The sequence below is a fragment of the Nicotiana attenuata genome, chromosome 1 (assembly GCF_001879085.1).
Source record: "Nicotiana attenuata strain UT chromosome 1, NIATTr2, whole genome shotgun sequence".
NCBI lineage: Eukaryota > Viridiplantae > Streptophyta > Magnoliopsida > Solanales > Solanaceae > Nicotiana > Nicotiana attenuata.
The window spans coordinates 50,643,268-50,667,029 of record NC_031989.1 but is presented as its reverse complement, the minus strand read 5'-3'; the positions used below and the strand labels follow the sequence as shown (position 1 = coordinate 50,667,029).

At 40.0% G+C, this 23,762-nt stretch overlaps 2 protein-coding genes across 2 annotated transcripts; one reads left to right on the top strand and one right to left on the bottom strand.

Annotated features, from left to right (window-relative positions):
* Positions 511-7,503, bottom strand: LOC109226309 (proline-rich receptor-like protein kinase PERK3). Its single transcript, XM_019391099.1, has 8 exons — positions 7,179-7,503; positions 5,417-5,869; positions 3,983-4,354; positions 3,674-3,886; positions 2,673-3,044; positions 1,901-2,144; positions 1,679-1,826; positions 511-1,434 (listed from the first exon to the last, which is right to left on the bottom strand). Exons 1-8 carry the CDS (start codon positions 7,219-7,221, stop codon positions 1,063-1,065), a joined length of 2,217 nt encoding a protein of 738 aa, XP_019246644.1. The 5' UTR covers positions 7,222-7,503; the 3' UTR covers positions 511-1,062.
* On the top strand, positions 13,064-13,866 carry LOC109235915. Its single transcript, XM_019402160.1, has 3 exons — positions 13,064-13,272; positions 13,451-13,610; positions 13,678-13,866. The coding sequence occupies exons 1-3, from the start codon at positions 13,064-13,066 to the stop codon at positions 13,864-13,866; spliced, it is 558 nt and encodes a 185-aa protein (XP_019257705.1).

Below are 23,762 nucleotides of genomic sequence, written 5' to 3'. Positions count from 1 at the left end.
CCTCTATTTATAGTACAACATAGAGGTATACCAAAAGAATTCCATAAATATGCCATTAAGCATTTGAGATCATGGAGGAAGATCATGGGTAGGTTATGGAGATGTGGGAGTTACAACAATAATGGTGAGTAGTGGGGTTATCTACATAATGGAGAAGAGTAGTGGGAATTGTATTTGGTTAGTGGACATCCATATAAATATATATTTATATTTCATAACAACAGTAATTTTTTTCAGATTGAATGAAGTTGTTTCCGCACAATTTATTGATTATCAGGATCTTTCGCAGTTTTTGGGACTTGTTCTTTAATCTGTATAATAAAGTAGGTTATCACATAATTACTAAAATAGTAATATCATCTAAGGAAAGTATTAAACTTTCATCAGTTAATAGTAAGGCAAATCGTCTAATAGTAGGTGATCCTATCTCCTAATATTAAAGCTAAAACAGCTTCAAAGCTCCTGAGTAGCAAAAGTTGCATCAACTGAAAATACTTTAAGACACTTTGGTGGCACTTCAAAAAACATATTTTTCCATGAAATAAGTGGTCATAGTTTTACAAACTCAAGGTACTGTACCACTACTTTTTCAATCTCAAAATACTGGTTCTCACTAACACCCTAAAACAATTCTTTATCCAGTTGAGTTTTGCTCTGTTATCCAGGATATTGTAAGGAGAATCCATGATAAGTGATACAGTCCTTAAAAGTTATAGAATTTGAGGATAAGGAGGAATTTACACAAGGGGCATCACACAGATAAAGAAACTTAAGAAAAAGAAATTCAACTTTCACCCCCCTTCAACTGAACCACTGCCATCAAATATCAACCGATACATATATACAGGCTCTCATCCAACAAGTAGAGAATGGCCATACAGGAAAAATTGAACAATGGGCTCTCTACAGGGGATGAAGCAAACCAATAGATTTTCCAAAGCATTGCCAGATCCACTGTGCAGGGTCTCACTTCTGCCAACCCACTTCAAATTTTCCCATTTTGCTTGCATTACGATTGAAGATCAGAGTGTTTGAAGCATTGGAAGGCCATCCCAATAATGTTCATCTTCCTTCATGGAGATCTTCTGAGAATACAGTTGCCCGAGATACGTCATTCTCGAACACACTCAAACCAGAGTAAGGACCAGAAGAAAACATAGACGAGGTACCATCTGATTCAAATGTTGTAGATGACTGCCTTATGTTAGGTCGAGTGCCTGAATTTATATTAGTATCCTGGTACTCAGTTACCCGCTGAACCATTTTGAGAGATTGAACCACTTCTCCCATTGTAGGCCGTTGGCTAGCTTCCGGAGCAACACAAGCCGCTGCAATTGTACAAACCCGCACAAAATCCTCCTTTGGGTACTTTCCCTCAAGCCTTAGATCAGCAAGTTCTTCCAAACGATCCTTGTCTCTAAGTATTGGTCTGGCCTGAAAACAAAATACAGCCCTTTCTTTTTACAGCCTTTTTCAAAGAGTCCAATATAATGACAACACAATAAGCTTCTTTGTAAAGTACCAAAAGGGGGAAAATGGAGACATGATTTCTGAAGATCAGCAAGTGCACAAAAACTCTGTTACCATTTCAAGAAAAAAAAAGGTGCTCAACTACACTTGTATGACCTGAAGTAAGAGATGCAATAGTAAAAGAAAGTACCAACAACGTAACACTTACCCAAGTAACAAGATTTTCCTGTCCAGATGGTTGTGACATATCTACAGGCTTTTTTCCTGTCAACAATTCAAGGAGAACAACCCCATAGCTGTACACATCACTTTTTACGAGTAGGTGCCCAGTCATGGCATATTCAGGGGCTACATACCTGCACAGAACAGTGCTTCCAAATTAGTCAATCTTATATCTTAGAGAAGCATGTGTTAACGAAGAAACACTAACCCAAATGTGCCCATAACACGAGTCGAGAGGTAATTCGCCTGGCCTTCCGGGGCCTGTTTTGCAAGGCCAAAATCAGCAACTTTGGCATTAAAATTGTTCTCAAGCAATATATTTGATGCCTTAAAATCTCTATGGATAACACAAGGTTGAGAATCTTCGTGCAAATATGCAAGTCCTCTCGCTGCATCAAGCGCAATTTTCATTCTTGTGTCCCAATCCAGTGGGCAGTTTAATCCTAAAGGGCCTGCAGCAAGAGAGTGCAATTGTTAAACTCCTTGATAAGTTGAATAGGTCACAACGCTGATTTGTGCGACCACCTTGTCTAGAAACTTAAACTGTTAGAAAGAGGACACTTTTAACAATTCACTTAAACTTCTAAATACCACCTCCTCAGGAGCAGGCTTGATTTCTTTTCCTGGGCCTAAGACACGCAAATTCATTTATTCACGAGAATAGCAATGAGACTTGAAGGATCTCTACATACTCTAACACCTGCTATAGAATCTAAATATCCACTCCAAGTTTTAGGGTAATGGTAGAATAGCTCAGAAGTCAGAACCATTGTAATGACTTTCGAAACATATGTGAGAGTTCATATTCATCTCCAATAGACAGGCCATATAAGGAAAGCTGAATATGTTGATAGTTGGAGTTACCTTTCCTTTATGTGACTTCTTACCAGATAAGCAAATTACAAACTAAAATAGCAAGGCAGATATTGTAGCTATTTAGTTGCAAAGTTGACAAAGGATTAAGTCACAAAAAAACTTACCATGAAGCCAAGCCTCCAAACTCCCATTTGGAACAAGCTCATAACACAGTAGGTTCTGTGAGGACTCACGACTGCTATAGTAACCAATAAGTTTCACCAGATTACGGTGATGCAGCCTACTAAGCATCTCAACCTCAACTAGAAACTCTTTACCTCCTTGTTGGCCTCCACTAGTAAGTCTTTTTATTGCAACAGCAGTACCATCACTCAGCACACCCTTGAAAACTCTGCCAAAGCCGCCCTCTCCAAGTATACTAGATGGTGCAAAGTTATTTGTAGCTTCTTTCAGTTCTTCATATGGAAGGAACCGTGTACTAGTTGGATGGGGAAATGATCCCTCAGCTGGAACAGCGTCCGTACGTATCGGTCTTGCTATCAAGAAATCAAAATACAAGTGAATTTTTATAAAGTAAAAAACTTAGGTGGTGCAACAAGTACAAACAAAAACATCTCCATTTATAGTTTCAACATCGTGCATTTAAAGAACCGATAAAAATATTTCTAGTTAGCAGAAAAATAGCTTCACGGAATTCTAGTTTCTTCGATATATCAGCCATTTTAAGATATTTTTGGTTCAAAAGGAACTGGTAGCTCAAGTATAGCATTGTGGGTTTAAGCCACCAGTTTAAGTATAATAACCATTTTAAGTAGCTCATACAGGAAATTATGAGAGCTCAAGACGCCAGATGCAAACCAAAGTTTCGCGGATAGGGAGAAAACTTCAATTTAACATTACTTCTGAACAAAAGATCAACGAAAGCTTCTGCAGACTTTTTGCTTTTTGTCTAATTTGACCAGAAGTAAGTAGTTTGCTAGAGTTATTGATCAAGCTTCTACTACTCAAGTAACACTAGTCCAAGTTAACAAGAGAGAGCCTTTTCCATCCTTGTTTCTTCTGTTCACCAATCCAAATTTCTGTTCCTACGTGGGTGGAACTTTAAAAAGAAGGCGATCCAAATCCAGGATAATTTGATAAGTCCATGGAACATACAATCACTTACCAGTTTCTTTGTGGGGTCTTTTCTTCTGTCTTTGATTAGATCCACAGAAACAAATAAAGAGTGTTGATATGATAGTGATGATTAAGATGCCAGCAACAATCCCAACAATAAGAATTAAACTTGGATGTCTCCTTTTGTTCGAAGACACTGTTACTGCAGGAGCTGAAGGCAGCCGCGGAGCTGCTTCAACGGGTGACATAGCAGAACGTGGAGCTGCATATCAAAGAAAAGTTACTCACCAAATATGAAAAGACCTGTGGAATTGAGGGGTTAATAACAACCCCCCCCCCCCCCCCCCCCCCAAAGTACCTTGTGCTGAAACTGGAGGCTTAAACCAGGTAATGTTGAGCAATTGATATCCACCCACTAGTGCTGGATCTAGATGGATCTTATGCATTGACAACGAAGAGTTTATTGCAAAGGCTTCAGCAGATGATACGCTAATTCCCTTATCTGGTGTGATATCCATGGATATATTTAGCTTTGATAGATCCACCAGGTAAAAGTTAATTAGCTCAATTTGAGAAACCTTTAAACTTAATTGTGAAGCAAATTCATTCAGAAACAGTTTCCAATTTGGATTTGATGAGACATTCAAGAGGAGAAGGTCGATCTTTAATGGGTAAACACACTGGCAGTCCTGGCTTCCTCGTTTGAGCACCATATCTGGTCCACAACAGTCTGCCAAAATGGGAAAGAAAAAAGATGCACATAAATGTGGAGATATATCTTCCAAGGGGGATGGCAAAGAATGAATACCTTCACTGACACATTATAAAGAGATAGGTTGTGATTCTTACATATGTTTTGCACTTATCCGCACCAAAGGATAGTTCGCTAATGAGTCAGTGTTTAAACGTGTCCTATAAGCTGTACCAATGGGAAAATATTTGAAATATCACTCTCCCTTTATCCTTATTTATGTAACTTGGAGAATCAGCTTGTTTCTTTTGAATATTTAACATAATTTTTGGAATTATTAAGCGGTGTTTGGTTTCAAAACCGATAGGACTGATTTTGGAAACCGAATACTAGAGTACTTAGGGTACAAAACAAATTTGGAAATCAGCGACGGTTCTGGAAATCAACTTTTGCAAACAAAACCAACAGTGAATTCTGTTTTCTCAACATTAAACTTTTCATTTAGATCCTTGCATTTCGGTATGGAACTCTTTTCAGATTTATGGCCCGTGTCCCCCTCCCCCTCACTTTTTTGTTGTTCCCTCTGTTGGATCCATATACAGAGAGAAAGTAATGTTCTATGATTTATCGGCTACTGGGAAGTAAGTTTTTCAGCAATTTAAGATATGCAGTCGATTTGTATTAGTAAATTCTAACCAAATGAAAGCGTAAAATTCCCTCTTGAGAGATTCAAACACAATCACTTTTCAAAACCAATTCTTCTAGAACCTAAATCCAATCGCTCACAGTTGTTTCCAGAAACCAAACCTAAACCTACACATCCAAAACCAATTCCAGAACCAGTTCCAAAGCCAAATCCAACCAGGCTCTTAATTTTTAAAACAAATGGTTTATGATACTTTTTATATAGTTTTCGCTTATGAAACCTTTTTCCCTATAAATATAATGCATAACCCCAAAATTATGACTCTCATTTTCTGCTACAGTACTACCAGCTTCTCCCTATTTTATCTTTTTTTGTAGGAATGGAGGAAATAGGACATATATACGCTAGTCCAAGAAGGTCTTCGGTTTAAATTCATTAAAAAGAAAGATTCTTACTGGAAGTGTGAGGGGAAAGTGGTGGCTGAGCCAAACCAGCGGGTAGAGTACTAGGACTGGATTGTGTTGGAGCAATCTCTGCTGAACGGGGAGGTGCAAGGCCAGCACTAGGAGGCACCAATCCACTTTTCTTCATTGATGGCTTGGACAAGCGTGAACTGGAAGGAGGGTTTGCAGCAGTTACTAAAGGACCATAATCAGGAGGCTGGGCAGGGCCTAGCCAAAGCCGTGGTGCACCAGAAGGAAAATGTTTTCTATGTTGCCTATGAAATGCAGGTACACTCGCCGGCAGGAGCAGATCGGGTAAGCCAGGTGCTTCAACAGGTTTGTTGACTGGAGAGATGGGCTGTTGTTCCAATGGCTTAACAAGCAACTCGGCATTTGTTACGCACAAGAGATAAAATAAGATGGTTAAATACTTCAGCGTCAAAGATTGGCCCCTCTCTGATACCTCTGAAATTCATATTAACCATAAATTAGAAACTGAATAACGAGCAGTCGAGCACATATTGCAGCAAAAATAGCATTAATACAACAAAGTAACATCGATCAGGGATCAAATTGTCAAGTTGGTCACACTGAATTACTCCATTCTCACTTTAAGAGTTTGCATCTAAAAGGAAGAAACAAATTTACTCAACAAAAAAGAAAGAGATTAGGGCAAATGTGACAGATGGAGATGCCCAACTAAAATGTGTCTGTAGTGCACGAGTATACAAATACATATGTCTAAGTATTTCTGTTTGTTCACAATTAGGAAGGAAAATGTGACAATGTCCTAGTCTTCTCAAAAGAAGCGCACTATTTAATAAACCTTCAATTCTAAGAGGAAACTGTTACCTTCCTCAAAAGAAAAAATTCTAAGAGGAAACACTGTTTTGAAATGAGAAGTAACTAATTCACGTGACTTTTTTCCTTTTATAATTAAGTAGTTCATTAACATTGAAAACCAACAGTAAGATGATTCTGGAGTGCACAAAAAATTATATACTGTCCAGTTATTAAACCTATGCCTGCGAGGAGTTGAGAAATGCTATCAATGTATTCACTTTGTATATGTTATCCAAATTACATCATATAGCTAATAAGAACAAGCAGATAAACTATGACCTGCTGCCGCTTTTCCTTCAAATCCGTCTAGAATTGATAGTCACTTAAACTAAATACTACAAGGATAAAAAGGAGCCGCATGCAGATTTATATGTAAGGGTAATTTCTTTTTGCACATGAAAAAAACAACACAAAAAACAATTGAGATTTTTTTCCTTTTTTCGCATTTAATTTCTCATTTTTCACGATTACAAATCCCACATTTTAAGGAGGCTTAGCAGTAAATATTTTGGGTGACGTGATAGTGTAAAAAGTTCTTTACACTGATGGTCTATACAACTCAAACTCTTCTAGAAATGAAATGCTACTCTTCATTGCCAGCTCAAGACTCTGAATAAGAAATATTAGATGCCAATAAGGCAATAACTAGTTTCAGCAAAAAAAAAATAAAGCAGGATATAATTTTTTCCCCCAAGCTTCCAGCAGCAATTTAATACTTCCCAAATTAGCAGACATAGATTTAAATTTCAATAATTAACCCTAAATTAACCAACTAAACTAGCATCAAACCAGTAAATTCGATGAAAAGACATCAGTAAACAGCTCTCATTGCACAATTTATATGGAACACTACTGCAGTAGCAACTGGCAAAAATTAGAAGGAAAACAAAACCTAAAAGACGATTAAGACCTAAGAAATAGAAGAACTCACTGGCATAACGGGGGAAGAAGAGTAGCTTTGCCAAGTCCAACATAACTGACAGCCAATGAAAATGAACACCGTTCGGATCTGAAGAAATTGAACAAAACCAACGGTCTAGATCGAAAAACCAGTAGAGAAAATAACAAGAAGCAAAACTATGAGCAAAAACATGTATCAGCCATCGAATGAGGATGCAAAAACCCAACTAGAAAAAATTTCAAAGAATAAATTTCATATTTAGCGGTGTCTTTCACCATTTTGGGGCTAAACTCCAGCTGGAGAAATCCTCACTCGTATGAGTTAGGGTGGGTGGGGGAGTTGGGGTGGGGTGGGGGGGGACTTGTCGTTGGCTTCACTCTGTAATTAGTACTAGTACTGAAAGCTTTACTTCCATTTTTCTTTATAGTAAATTTTTTCTTTTATTTCTTCTTTTTTTCCTTTTTTCTGCTCGAGTTGTCGGTATCTGTGACGACTTTGTTGAACTTTTAACGTGCACCTGTGATAGCTAAATCTTACCATAACGGTAAGTGAGAAAATTATAGACTCAATTTTGTCACTATTTGAACTGTGTCTTAAAATAGGAGTACTGTATTTGATTTTTAGGACAATTTTTTCATCAACAATCGCGGTCGTCCATTCGTCTTGCAAAATTTGGATTGCCGAAAAAGAACATGTGATGCGTTTTCCCATGAAATCTTTACCAAACAATGTGATATTTTCTTTGAAGTTTTAACTCAAAAGTTAAGGAAGTTATTGTCCTCTAAACAGATATGATGATGGACTTTTGGTACTGATGTCGTGCGATAATTCCATATATTTTGTTTAGATGCTAATTTGTGCGACAAATATGCTTAATTGAGCTTATTTCACGTGTAGGAATGCTTGAACATGAATTGGAGAAAAGTTGCACGAAATGGTACCTCAGAGATACAAAATGGAGCAACAAAAGAAGTCGTGCAAGGCAATGAAAAGTCATGGCTATAGACAGTGCAAGGTATTGTCCAGGGCACTGTTATTAGCGCCCCAGACAACGCCTCGCACAGAAACAATGGCTCCACAGGCAGTGCCCCCCGCAGAAATATTGGTGCCACAAACAGTGCCTCGCGTAGAAATATTGGTGCCACAGACAGTGCCTCGCGCCGATGATGCCATCCGAGCAAATTTTAATTCCTCACTAGTTCTGGACATGTAGAATTCGGCCCCTACCATATAAATACCTCTTAAAGTTAGTTTTTGAAGGGTTAGACATCATTATAGAGGCAAGAGGCAACGGAATACTTTGGAAGCTTGAATCACTCGAGTTTTTCTCTCCGCTTTCCTTTAATTTGTAGTTTAATGCTTCTGGATATTACTATGATTATTTACACAGTTATAAGTAGCTAAACCCGTCATCTAGGGTTGATGGAACCAATTGTTGGATGAAGTTTTGATTGCGTTTTGATATAATTGAGTCGTTCTTACTCTTTAATTGTTCAACTATGTGTTTATGGTGATTAACTGAAGGGAACTTGATTAATCGTGTCTAGTTATCTTGTGTTGCTTGAGAAAGAACACTTGATTAGATTGTTGTTGAACAACACCACTTTCGAGTAAGTTAAGAGATTAATTACTTGAACTTAAAAGCGGGACCAGAGATAATGAAGCTTTGGCACGATATTTATGAGTTGTACGAATTGTCAACTAGAGTAGTTCGAGAGAATACTTCTAGTAAATTATTGTAATTGATCGAGAGATAATTGCGGTAAACAAGAACACATCATCATTAGAGAATGTTACGGCGAGATTATAGCTAGCGTGTTAGGAGTTGATCCGACAATTGGGAAATTCGTAAACCCTAGATCCTTTATCCTTGATTCAACCTCATTCTTACTAATTGATAGTTTTTATTGTTATTTTTCCTTAGTTAAGTAATTTTCTTAATTCACAAATCAATTCTTGAACTCTAAAAGTTGTCTAAGCTTATCATTAGTGAACTGAAAAGTTGTAGCAAATAGGTTAGTTCCCTGTGGGATTCGACTCCAGACTCTCGAATCGGACTATTTTTACAGCGACCGCTTAGTCCTTTTTATAAGGCATAGTTGAGCGTGATCAAATTTTAGCATCGTTGCCAGGGAACTAACGATGTTATTCGTTACAACTTGAAAGAATTGCTAGGATTTTTAGTTTAGATCAATTTTCCGTGATACTAAAAATATTTCCATTGAAATTCTCACGTTTGAATTCTTCTATGCCTCAGGTGCATGCCTAGAAGCTCTTGAGAACTGGTGAACTATTTGAAGGTCTCTCAGATCCCGAGAAAGCATTCCGGACATTGAATCGGCCTAACAAGAAGGGCAAACAGCTAAAATAGAACGAACAAATCAAAATTGAAATGGGTGACGTCGAGAACGTCAACGGGATCAATAGAAATGATCAAGTTGACCCAAACATCGGAGTGGTAGCACTTGTTGTGCCGGAAGCTTCTCTATATGATTAGGCGCAACCAACTGCTAATAATCTGGCAACTGCAATTGCAGTCCCTCCAATACAAGCGGAGATGTTTCAAATTACCAACAACACGCTGCACTTGCTGCAAAATAAAGGGTTGTTCTCCGGGTCATACATCGAAGACCCACAACAACATCTGAAGAATTTTCTATCAATTTGTATCACTCAAAGAAAGCCAAATGTGACACCCGAAGCAATCAGATTGTTACCGTTTCCATTCTCAGTGATTAGGGAGGCTCAAACTTGGCTGAATTCGCTCCCAATAAGCTCCATTGCTATTTGGGAGGAACTAGTCAAGCAGTTCTTAAACAAGTTCTATCCACCCAATAAGACTGCAAGGCAAATTGATGAGATATTGCAGTTCAGACAAAAATCAACTGAAACTTTGCAAGAAACCTGGGAGAGGTTTAGGGCATGTTGGTGAAGTGTCCACGCCATAGCATCCCGGATCAGATGCTAGGACAGAGATTCTATATGGGTTTAGCTGACAGTCTGAAGGCCAATGTGGATGCTTCAGCCGAGGGTGCATTCTTGAGCAAATCATTCACAGAGTGTAAGATTCTTCTTGACAAGATGGCTCAAAATTCAGGCTTGATGATGAGGGATACAACACTCACTCCAATAGTGTATTCCGTTGACCCAAACAATACGAATGCAGAAAACATAGCCACTCTTATGACCCAGATTAGCTTGTTGACCAAGAAAATTGGTGAGATGGCCACGAAACAGGTTCATATTATTGACACAACAAATGGAGGCCTATGCACTCCCTACATAAATCAGTCGTATGTTTGCTGGTGGAGTGAGAATGATAAACAGGGCTTCAGAGAAGACTGAATTATGTAAATAATTTTGGGGGTCAGAGGCAAGGTGGACAGCAATGGGGACCTCAAAATCAACAGTACAAACCAACCCAGCATCAGTACAATACCAATCCTGGGGGAGCACGACCACAAGGCCAAGTTGTGCCCTATTAAAGGCAACATGGTTACAATTAGCAGCACCAACAATAGCTGGCTTATCAACAGCCTCATCCCAGCAGGTGACCAGAAAGAACGACAGTAATATGATAGAAATCAAGGGCATGCTACAACAAATCATTGGGATAAATGGAAAGATACAAGAAAAGTTAGTCGCACACGACTCGGCTATTAAAGGCATTGAAACTCAGTTAGGCCAGCTGTCCATGGCTTTGAACAATCGGCCACAAGGAACGTTGCCTGCAGACACAAACATCAATCGAAAAGAGCAGAACCCGAATCGGTTAATGGCAGTGAGTCTCAGGAATGGAAGGGATTTGGACAGAGAGCAAGAAGTTGCTCAATCTAATAGAGACGCACGACCACTTACTCCAGTGCCACTCGATATCGATGAGTAGACGGAGCTCACAGAGGTTGTAATTGAACAAGCACAAGTTGACAAAGTCAAGGAGAAGGAAATTGAACAGCTCCCAGAACAGGTAGTGGAAAAGACTTCTAATTAGGAAAAGACACAGGATAACGGGAAGAAGCTAATTCCAGCACCATTCCCTCAAAGGTTGGCAAAGCAAAAGAAAGATGATCAATACAGGATATTCATGGAAATGCCCAGACAAATTCAATTGGATATTGCGCTGATGGATACTTTGAGGGAAATGCCAGGTTATGCTAAAATAATGAACGATTTGATGTCGCGAAAGTTTGACTTCCAGGACCTGTCTACTGTAATTCTGACCCAAACTTGTAGTGAGATAGTGGCAAGACCTATGGCTAAAAAATTATCTGATCCCGCTAGTTTTACTATCCCATGCACAATTGGAAGTTATGCTTTTGCTAAAGCATTGTGTGACTTGGGAACTGATAACTAGGGATTCTAGTTTATTTTATACTCTTTTTTGCTTGAGTTTAGGATTAAAAATGTATACAAGTAATCTCGAAAGCTTACATGTTGTGCTTGTTTGCAGTGTTTGGTGAAAAAAGTGACAAGAAGTCAAAACCAGCTCAAAAAGGAGTGAAACCTGCACAAGTGCCAAGAACAAGTCAAAGCACCGTTGCAACATAAATCCAATGCGGCTGCAACAGACCCACCACGACCGCGATCCATTTAGTGCGGTTTGCAGTGGATAAGTTCAGAGAGATGCAATCTTGGAGTTCTAAGCAGTGCGGTCTGCGATAGATTCTTCGCGGCCGCGGTAGCCTCATCGCGGCCGCAGTCCATTTGTTGCGGTCCGCAGAGAGGGGATTCAGAGAGCTAGGATTTTGGAAATTTCAAAACACCGCGGTCCGCGGTCCATTTGTTGCGGTCCGCGGTGAAGCCACCGCGGCCACGGTGCATTTTATGCGGTCCGCGATGGCCAGATTCAGAGACTTAAAAGTGAAGCCAAAAAGCCTCACCGCGGCCGCGGTGCATTTTCCGCGGTCCGCGGTCCGCGGTACCTCCGTCAGGGGTATTTTTGTCTAGAAAATTTGGCCTTTTATAAATACTTCTTTTTCAGATTTTTAGGATATCTTATCTATGGCTGAGCACGTGAAGGCCGTTTTAGACCTATTTTGAGTAATTTTATAGCTAGTTCAGCATTGAATCTTTAAATCTTAGCTTGTAATTATATTATATGGGTTATTCTTCATCTAAAAATTGATTTCTTCTTTATTATGAGTAGCTAGACCCATAAGTTAGGGTTGTGGCTCAACCCTAGTGTGGGTATTTGATGGGTCTTTTGTTTTAAGGCTTAGATGTTTATGGGTGGTTGATATTTAGACTGATTTGTGTTTTCCATGTTGAATTAGTGGTTGCAAACACTAATTTGTGCCTTTTTGATTTGGGCTGTTCTTGAGAAAGAGAGCTTGAGTCTAGGAAAATCAGTCCAACAAGGAATTGGGGTGTATTCAATAGATTGATAGCCCCAATTAAAGGGTTAAACCTAGAGATAGTAATACCCGACTTGAGCCTATATTGCTTGCACAATTTTGACACCCAATTGGTCTTGAGAAAGTCAATTAGGACAAAGTCACTCAAGCTACCGAGAGGTTTAGAGTGAGTAGTTTCGTGCACTGGCTATATCGCAATCCCCAGCATGACAACTTTGCCTTAGGCTTTAGAACCCGACAAATATTCACCTGGGAGAAAGTCACTTCCCTAGCGCCTCATTAACCATTTAGAAAACCTCACAAGCATTTATACTTAGCTTAATTTCGCACATCATTAGTATAAAATTAAAAGTAACAAACAAACAATTATGATTGGAAGTGTAATCAAGAGCACTACACACTGCTAGTTTAGATAGGAATCCAAATCCCAAACATTCTAGCTCCCTGTGGATTCGATCCCGACCTTTTTTGGTAAAAGCTGCATCCCACCGCTCTTTTCACTTTGTAGTGGTGTAGGGTTGGACCCAATCAGGAACTAGTATCAACTTGATGCCCTTGCTAATGTTGCTGCAACTAGCTGATCGTACAGTGAAAATGCCAACAGGAATTCTGGATGATGTGCTCGTCCAAGTGGGGAAGTTTGTATTTCCTGCTAATTTCGTTATTATTGACTGTCAAGTTGACGAAGAAATACCCATAATTTCGGGGAGGACTTTCTTATCCACTAGGAGAGCATTGATCGACTGTGAGACTGGAGAGTTGAAAATGAGGTTTAATATTGAAGAAACAATATTCAATGTTTAACAATCTATGAGGAGGCCCAGCAATTTCCAAATTGTTTGCTAGTGGAGGCGGTTGATGTAATACTACAAGAGGAGGACAAGACCCTTAATGTTAGAGACCCATTAGAAGCCTGCTTGATGAATTTGGAAGATATGGATGGTGAAGAGTTGGTAGAGTGGGTTATGGCTCTCGAAGGTCAAGGGTTCTGGAAAAGGGAATCCTAGTTCGAGCCACTACACTTAGAAGAAAGATAAACAACACCTGCGAAGCTATCAATAGAGGAGCCACCACACCTGGACCTGAAACCGCTTCCAGCTTACCTCGGGTATGCTTTCTTAAGGCCTAACTCTACTTTACCTGTTATTATCTCATCTAGTTTAATAGTTGTGCAGGTAGAACAACTCCAACAGGTGTTACAGGAATGTAAGACTACTATTGGGTTGACCGTGGTAGACATAAAAGGGTATCAGCCCGGCCTTTTGCATGAACAAGATTCTCTTGGAAGAGGGGCACAAGCCTTCCAGGGAACATCAAATAAGGCTGAACCTGAATATGAAAGAAGTGGTAAAGGAAGTGATTAAGTGGTTGGATGCGGGCATCATCTTCCCGATATCAGATAGCGTCTGGAAAAGCCCATTCCAATGTGTTCCGAAAAAGGGTGGCATGACAGTTGTACATAATGAGAATAATGAGATCTCTTCTCGTACAGTCACGGGTTGGCGAATTTGCATAGATTATAGAAAATTGAACATGGCCACCCAGAAAGACCATTTTTCCTTGTCATTCATTGACCAAATGTTGGATAGGTTGGTAGGGAGGTCTCACTTCTACTTTTTGGATGGATATTCGTGGTATAATCAGATCACAATATCCCCTGAGGATAGAGAGAAAACGTCATTTACTTGTCCGTATGTCATCTTTGCCTTTCGGAGAATGCCGTTTGGCCTATGCAATGCATCGGCCACTTTCCGGAGGTGTATGTTAGCCATTTTCACTTATATGGTTGAAGATATTATGGAAATCTTTATGGATGATTTGTCAGTAGTGGGGAATTCATTCGATGACTGTCTTCACAATTTGAGAAGAGTGTTGAAAAGGTGTGTGGAGACAAACCTGGTGCTGAATTGGGAGAAGTGCCATTTATGGTACAAGAAGGTATAGTTTTGGGGCATCGAGTGTCAAGTAAGTGTATTAAGGTCCATCATGCTAAGGTCGACGTGATTGAGAAGTTTCCACCACCCACTTCAGTCAAGGCAGTAAGAAGTTTCCTTGGGCATTCCGGTTTCTACATGCGATTTATAAAGGATTTCTCTAAAACTACTAACCCCTTATGCAAACTGCTTGAAAAGGATCACCTCTTTGTGTTTTCTGATGATCGCAGGTTAGCATTTGTGGAGCTGAATAAGAGACTGGTGACTGCACCAATCATCGTTGCACTCAACTGGAAGCAGCTATTTGAGCTTATGTGTGATGCGAGTGACTATGCTATAGGAGTATTTTTGGGGCAACGAAAGGACAAAATGGTGCACCCAATTTAGTATGCAAGCAGAATGATAAGCGGTGCACAACTCAACTATACCGTGACTGAGAAAGAGATGTTGGCTTGGTATTTGTATTCGACAAATTCAGGTCTTATTGATAGGTTCAAAAGTGATTGTTTGTACTGACCATGCAACACTTAGGTATTTGATAGCAAAGAAGGAATCAAAGCTACGCTTGATCCGTTGGGTTCTTTTGTTACAAGATCGATTTGGAGATCCGCGATAGGAAAGGAACGAAAAACCAAGTGGCAGACCACATTTCACAGTTGGAGAGAGCGAAAAAGAAAGTAGAGGTTGAAGATACAACAGAGACATTCCGAGATGAACAATTACTAGCAGTGGCAATGGAGGAGATGCTTTGGTATGCTGATATTGCTAACTATTTGGCTAGCGGTATTGTACCTTATGAATTCTCTTCGATTTAAAAGAAAAAGTTCTTTCATAATTGTCGGTCTTATACTGGGATGAACCTTTACTTTTTGAAATATGTATGAATAACATGATCCAGAGGTGTATCCCCGAGAAAGATCAATCTTCTGTTTTGCAGGCTTGTCACGCTTCACCATATGGTGGGCACTTTGGAGGAATTCAGACAACGGTGAAGGTGTTGCAGTTGGGTTTGTATTGGCCGACTCTATTCAAGGATGTCCATGCCTGGGTGAAAAGTTGTAATGATTGCCAAAGAACTGGCAACATATCTCGCCGTCATGAGATGCCAATGACTACAATTCAAATGGTGGAAGTGTTTGACGTGTGGGGATTGATTTTATGGGACCATTTATTAGCTCGTATGGTAACAAGTACATATTAGTAGCGGTTGACTATGTATCTAAATGGGTTAAAGCGGTGGATCTTCCAACAAATGATGCCAAGGGAGTGATAGGATTTCTCAGAAAAAATATTTTCACATGGTTTGGCACTCCGAAAGCTATAATAAGTGATGGTGGAACTCATTTCTACAATAGAGCATTCGCAAGGCTGTTAGAAAAGTATGGAGTTCTCCATAAGGTTGCCACTCCTTACCACGCGCAAATGAGTGGGCAAGTGGAAGTGTCCAACATGGAAATCAAAGTGTCCTGACCAAGACAGTGAATGCGACTCAGACTGATTGGGCAAGGAAGTTGGATGATGCATTATGGGCTTTCTGCACAACATTTAAAACCCAAATTGGTATGTCTTCGTACACGTTGGTGTTTGGAAAAGCATGCCATCTTGCGATGGAGCTTGAGCATAAAGCCTTATGGGCACTACAACAATTGAATTTGGATATGGAAACCGCGGGCACAACTAGAGTTACAGAGTTACATGAACTCGAGGAGTTTCGGTTCCATGCATTCGAGAGTACGAGTTTGTATAAAGAAAGGATGAAGATGATGCATGATAAGCACATTATAGATAGGAACTTCAAACCCAGAGATCTAGTGTTGTTCTACAACTCGAGATTGAGACTGTTTCCAAGTACGCTGAAATCTAAATGGTCGAGACCATTTAGAGTTGTGCAAGTGTTCCCTAGTGGAGCGGTAGAAATTGAGTCCGAAGATGGAACGAATAGGTTTAAAGTGAATGGGCAAAGGTTGAATCACTACCTTGGAATGATTGAAGAAAAATGGGAGAAAGATGTGATGTACTTGGAAGAGCCCCAATATGTGAGCGAAGTGTAATCCTCAAGTCCTGCGTCGTGCCATGACGTTAAATCAACGCTTTCTGGAAGGCAACCCATGGTCGTGTTGTATTCGTCATGCCATGACGTTAACTAAGGCGCTTATTGGGAGGCAACCCAATTCATAGCGTAGAGTTAGTTTAGTTTTAGTTTTTGATTTTGTCTGATCTTGAGGCGGACGAACAAGTGAGTTTTGTGTGCATTTGAAGTGTTTTAATAGGTAGTGGAGATACATGGAAGGAAGATGTGCTCGGGTGTCCTAAACAAGATAAAAGGTTGCAAAACAAACAAGAAAACATCGAGCCATCGCGAGACGAAGTCCAAACGGTAAGTTTTGCACATATCGTGCTACCTAGAAAGGTAGTGACCGTCCGTTGCCCCAAACTCGCCCCGCGCTGAGTTTTCATTGCCTCCCACGCCGCCTCGCGCTGTCCAACGCAGTAACTTTATTGCGCCTGATTTCGCCTCGCGTGATAGTTTCGTTGCTGCCCACGTCGCCTCGCGCCAAGGCCCAGGTAAGTAATTTTTTATTATTATTTAAACCTCCCCAACCCAGTTAAAATAACAACAACACTAAAACCCAACCCCCACGCCCCAGCTTTTGAAACACAAAGAAAGCAAACCCCTTTGCCTAACGCCCTGCCCCACTGCCCCGTTCCCAAATAGAGAAAACTCCAAGTTCTCACGTTGCAGTCCCACCCCCACTGCCTCATCCTCTCTCTCAATTCCCATGTATGATTTTGTTTCCCTTTCTCACTCTTATATTCTCTCTTTTTCTTGTAAATTCTAGTTTGTGGGTAATATGCTCTACAAGGTGCAATTGTGCTAAAAAAAATTCCTAACCCCGAATACCCCATAGGACATCTTGTGATTGTTGTAATGAGTGTTTCCCACTCGATTCTCAAGCCGATTTGGGAGGGTGGAGCAATCCTCACCCACAAAGCAACTCACGCAAAAATAATGCATACAAAGTGTTCGATAAGATGCCTCATTGGCGATTTTAGTCCCAATTGGAGCTCGAGTCTCTAGGATTATTGTTTTGTGTTAGGTGAGCATGATTGGTATTAAAACCTAAGTGTGGTGTGACTATATGGAGTCGGGGTGGATTGATAAAGTGTGTTTGCAATGACAAACGGGCTATGTGTAGTGCCGAAATTTCGATGCTAATACACTTACAAGGCGAAGTCTGAGTAGCCTTTGATTTAAAGTAATTAGCATATCTTCGAGCTTTAAGTGTGGGGTCACTCCGACCTTATTTTTGTGATAGTTGTTGTTTCCTTGAGTTGACAATTGGCATGGTTGATAGGTACGTGCAATATGGGTCGTCCAACACCTAGTTCTAGGGCACCGGCTAAGGTCAAGGAACCACCAAAGGCAAAGGCTACCTCGTCAGGACCACCGCCAAAGAAAAGACCAGAGTTGAGGCTACGTCTGGTAGTCACAGTGGTAAAGGAAAGAACTGACTTCTGCTTCTACCAGGGCACAACCTCAAGAGAGAGCGATTCATGTGTATGGCATCAAGAGTGTGCCCCCATCCGGGAGAGCATTTTACAGGAAGTGTCGCCCAAACTCATATCTCCCTGTTTTTGCAGTTGATGAGCACAAATTAAAGTCCCGTTATCCTTAGCTCTGGGAAAGAATGTATTTAAAAATTCGGGAGAGGCAAACTTTAGCTTAGTTCGCGAGTTTTATGCCAGGTGGAACATTAAGGATAAGGAGCAATTGGTACCTATTTGTGGGAGGTTGATTGATATTTCGGCTAGTGCACTGTGTAGATTCTTGGATGCCCATGATGTCCCATGTAGTCCATTGTGTGACTTTATTGATCGGCCTGCTTACAGAGATATTAGGCACACATTGTGTGGTGTAAATTCGAATGCGGTGTGGACACAGGACAAGAGATACAACACCCGTACTTTACCTAAAGTGAAGTTTATAAATTGCTAACGTATGGTTGCGTTTAGTGAACACGAGACTACTTACATGTGATCATGATTCTGCTGTTGTCCGAAAGTAAGTATGTCTAGTGTGTTTCTTGATGAAAGGGTGGCCGGTGCATGTGGGCCAGTTGATACGGAGTTAGATGGCACAATCTAGAAAGGGCACACTTACTAGGATATTCTTTGTGAATCTGCTTACGCAATACTTGCGTAAAGAGTAGGTAGATGAGCAGACCCAGTTTGACATGTTGCTTCCAGCCACATCTCAAGCTACCGACAGTACTGTTATCCCTGGGCCAGATGAGGAAGATGGTACGACATTGACTACAGTGGAGCATCAGGCTCACGATGAGAGCGTCTTGGCTCGGTTGTGTGGGATGATGGATTTGCAGTTGAGGATTGGGGGTAGGCCTGCTAACTTCAGAGGAGAGGACTCAGTTGACTGAGCGGTTCCCGCTCAGCACACCGGCACATCGATTGGTTGGTTTAGCTGCGGGTCAGGTGGTGCCACCAGAAGAAGATATCAACACTCCAGATCATTCGGTATAGGGTGATGAGGAGCAGGTTGATCCAACAGTTGATGCCACTGGTGAGGATCTAGGTGATGGTGTTGATGATTGGGATGAGTCTGACCGGGCCTTCTTCGATGAGGGCCATCGTCTCGAGGATTGATCAGGGAGTTCTTATTCACTCTTTTACTTTAATTATGAATTGGGGACACTGCATGTTTTAAATGTGGGGTGGGTAACTCTCATTGTGCACAGTAGGAATAGATTAGTAACCATATTAGCTTCGTATATTTTTAATTTTAGCTTCTTATATTTTCAATTTCTAGCTTCTTATTTTCTTTATTGTTAGCTTCTTGTTTTATATTTTAGGATACTCTAAAATAGTATTGAGTAGTGCATTAGTTTTATTTTTTTGTTTTTCTTTTTATTTAAAAAAAATAGAAGAACAAAAAAAATTGGATTTTTCCTGACGATGAATCTCCTAGATAGTTTTCTTGAGGGATTAAAGTCTAAACAAAAAATTCAAAAAAATTAGAATATACAAAAATACAAAAACATATCATTTTTTATTTTTTATTTTTCTTAGGTAGTAATAATCCCCCATGGTTTGTCTTTGTACCTCGGTTTTTTTCATGGGATGTAACTTGAATCGGGTAGTAAATTTATCTTTTATTTTTATTTTTTACTTTATGTAGGAAATAAAGGAGAAGAACTTATGTGAATGTGATTTGCACCTTTTGACTTGTTTGATGGTTGCATACTTAGGTTCTGGCATGTGTTTCACCTTTCCTGGATTTTAAATATATGACGATGCCTTGATAAAAATGAATAGCATGTGTTATGACTCTTATGTCTCGTTTGCTTGACTTGTGTTCATTTTGTGCTTTATACTTAATATATCTCTTGGCGTTGTGAATACTTATTTTATTGAGAGTGCGAATGAAACTGTCCGTAGGGAGTCATGCGCCATGTGTGAAGCAGTGTTTTAAAAGACGTGAGCGTGAGGCAAGGCGTTTTACCTCTGACGAGGCGAGGCGTAAGCCCTGAGACATGGGGCGTAAGTCCCACCGATCTTTAAATTTTATTAGTTTTAAGAACTTTAAGATATTATACAATAAAAAATAATTATAAAATTACATTAAAATCACAAAAATTTAACAAATAATATATTTAAAAGATTTATGAATTATAATTCAACTATGAATAATACGAAAAGTATGACATATATCATAATATGCAAATTAGCTGCAATGTCATTACAACTCAAACATCAAAAGTAATGTATTCTATATGAAATCTTATATGTATCTCTTAAGGAGTAATGAATCTTGAAAGAATTTCGATATTATAATTTGATAATTTTTTTTAACATACTCCTTTTATTTAATATGCTTTCTATTTGAAAAAGAATTTATATAAAAACATAATTCACAATTTAAATATGATTCTCTAGCCTGATTTATTTTTAAGTTTCAACAAGTTAATACACATAATTCACCATACAATAAAATGATAACGAATTATTTGTAAATAGTTACTAGCTAATACTGAGCTATTAAATTCATAAGTATTGTATCTCGTAAACATGAAAAAAAAATATTTAGCAAAATTATTAAAAAAAAATTATGGACTATTATATAATAAAGACATAACAAAGTAAATAAGTAAATACTTTTTAAATGAAAGATTTATTTAAAATTTACTATCATTGCAGTCTTAGTGGATAATGTGCAATAATTTTTATTTTAATTATGACACAAATTACTCTCAACTTAATGATTTATGATTTAAAAAAAGCAATTTTGAATGGTCAACAATTTATTAAGAAAATTTGAGGATTTACATGGTTAGTTACTCATAATTGCATAAAGTTCTGTTAGGCGAACGCAGTACACTGGGCGTTGGGCGTGTCTAGGGCGTAAGTCTCCCGGAACTAAGCCCCACACATAAGCCCAAGGGCGTTTTACGAGTGCTCCACCCCGGGCGAGTCCCAATTATGTCTTGTAAAACAGAGGTGTGAAGTGAGTTCCTTGCATAGTCCATGTTATTGCAATTGAGTCTAGAACTTGCCCGGAATGTGGATTGAATCGAAATCCTAGGTGTTGCTCTGTGACGACCCGACCCGTCGTCTCATGAGAACCGCTCCGTTTCCCCCATTTCCTGCTTCATTATGCTTCATTATCAGTGTCTTGTGTGAACGAGCTGAATTGGGTTGACTTTTGGAAGGAAATGAGACACTTAGTCTCTTTAAGGAAGGCTTGTTTTGGAAAAATAAACTGGATGTTGACCTATGAGTTAGAGGGTCGGATGTGGATTCCGACGATTCGGTTAGCTTCGGGGGATGATTTGTGACTTAGGAGTGTGATCGGAAGTGATTTTGGAGGTCCGGTGTAGAATTTGGCTTGAATTGGCGAAGTTAGTATTTTGGCGAATTCCGGTTGATAGGTGAGATTTTGATCTGAGGGTCGGAATGGAATCCCGAGAGTTGCGGTAGCTTCATTAGGTGATTTGGGATGTGTGTGCAAAATTTCAGGTCATTCGGAGGTGTTTTGGTTGGGTCTTTGATCAAATGCGTGTTTCGGAAGTTTTAGAAGAACTTAGGCTTGAATCCGATGCGATGGTTTTGGTGTTGTTTGAGGTGTTTTGATGATTGTAGCAAGTTTGAATGATGTTAAAGGAGGTTTTGGTATTTTTGGTTGAGGTCCCGGGGGCCTCGGGGTGATTTCGGATGGTTAACGGGAAGTTTTGGTTTGTGAACTTAAGAAATTGCAGCTGCTTCTGGTATTTTCGCTTCTGCGGAAATGGGACCGCAAAAGCGGTACCGCAGAAGCGAGGGGAGAGCCACAGAAGCGGCAGGGACCGCAGGTGCAGAATTGATGACCGCATCTGCGGAGTCGCAGAAGCGACAGGAGGACCGCAGATGCGGTATTTGAGCTTTTATGGGGGATCCGCAGATGCGAGATTTCGTCCGCAGAAGCGGAAGGCGCAGGAGCGGATGTTCAACCGTAGAAGCGGATATTTCCGTAGAAGCGGCCTGTTGACCGCAAAAGTGGGAGTCGCAGATGCGACCATGGAGCCGCAGATGCGGAAATGACTGAGCAGTGTTATTAAATTTCATCTTTGCGAACTTTTGAAGGGTTTCATATTTTCACTTCGGACTTGGAGAATTTAGGCGAGTTGGAAGAGAGAAATCAAGGGACTTCTTTGAGGTAAGGATTTCTGAGTCTAAAACACAATTCTAAGGTGTTATTACATGAATTTAGACCGAAAAACTAAGGAATTAAGGAGTTAGAATGGAGGTTCGGGCTTGAAACTTAAGAGAGTTAAAATGGGGATTTGAGGGGTCATTTGGACTCCGATTTTGGTAATCTTTATATGTATGAACTCGCGGCGAGATAAGGAGTCCGTTGATGTTAAATTTTTTGATTTTCGAGAAGTGGGCCCGGGGCTCAGGTTTTGCTAATTTTGAGATTTTTGCTATTTTTCGATTGTTTTCAATTGGGTATTATTCCATTGGCATATTGTGACGTATTCGTTGTGGTTTTGATCAGATTCGACGCACGAGGAGGTCGATTTGAGAGGCAAGGGCATAGCGAGCTAGGATTTTGGCCGGCTTGAGGTGAGTAATAGATGTAAATGCTGTTCTGAGGGTTTGAAACCCCGTGTTTGCACTTCGTAGTGCTATATTGAGGTGACTTGCACGCCGGGTAGCGAGCGTGGGGTAGAGCACCGTTGGGGATAGTGACTTGGTCCGTCCCGGTAGATGAATATACTGCGTATTTGACTGAAATTCACTTATTATTATTTTAATTGAGCTGATTGCTATATTTGGGCTTCGTGCCAATTGATTAAATCCTTCAGGGATTGTTGTTACTGGTTTCTTACCATTTCTACTTATCATTGAACTCAGTCCTAGAATTTAATACTGTTTTGCAAACTCAGCCACTTTTCTCAAACTAGAAACTTAAATTAATATTTTTAAATGAAGTTTGGGTTGAATATTTCTATATTAATATGCCTGAGAGGCTTATGTGATTTTGGACTGAGTATGGGATCGGGCTGCGCGCCGCAGCGGTATGAAATTGATATTGATATGAGGCCGAGGGCCTAGTTGATGCCACGATATGGCTTATTATTGCGCTTGGGCCGTAAGGGGCCCCTCCCAGAGTCTGCACACCCCTAGTGAGCACCGTTGACGATAAATAAATGGAGCGGGCTGCACGCCGCAGCGGGTACTAGAGAGTACCGGTCTATGTGTTGCATTGCATATTCTTAATTGTCATTTATTCCTTTATCTGCTGTGACATTTCTATAATTGTTTTCACTGTTTTACTGATTTTATACTATTGGGTTCAAGTTGCTATATTTATAAAATTACTTTGTGCCTATTCAGGATCTCAGTCTTATTTATGCTTATTACTCACTGGCTCGGAGTATTCACATTACTCCCTGCACCTTGCGTGCAGATCCAGGTACTACTGAGGCTGAGTGAGGACTTCTCTGCCTAGCATCACATTTGGGAGTTTCAAGGTAGTTGCATTGGACGTTCGCAGTCCTGATCTTCCTTCTATCTTATTCATTTTGTTTCCGCATTTCTAGTGGACGATATGTAGTAGGTTGATACTCATGTATTAGAGGCTCAGACTTGTGACACCGGATTCTACTGGCTGTGTAGTCATAATGTATTTTGGGTTTTCCGTATGTTTGAATCTATTTCAGGATTTCAGCATTTGACTTAGTAATTCGGCTATGTTAATTTAGTCATGCACTGTGATTAATTGGTTAAGGTTGTCGAAATTGGTCGGGCTTGCCTAGCAGTGTGTTGGG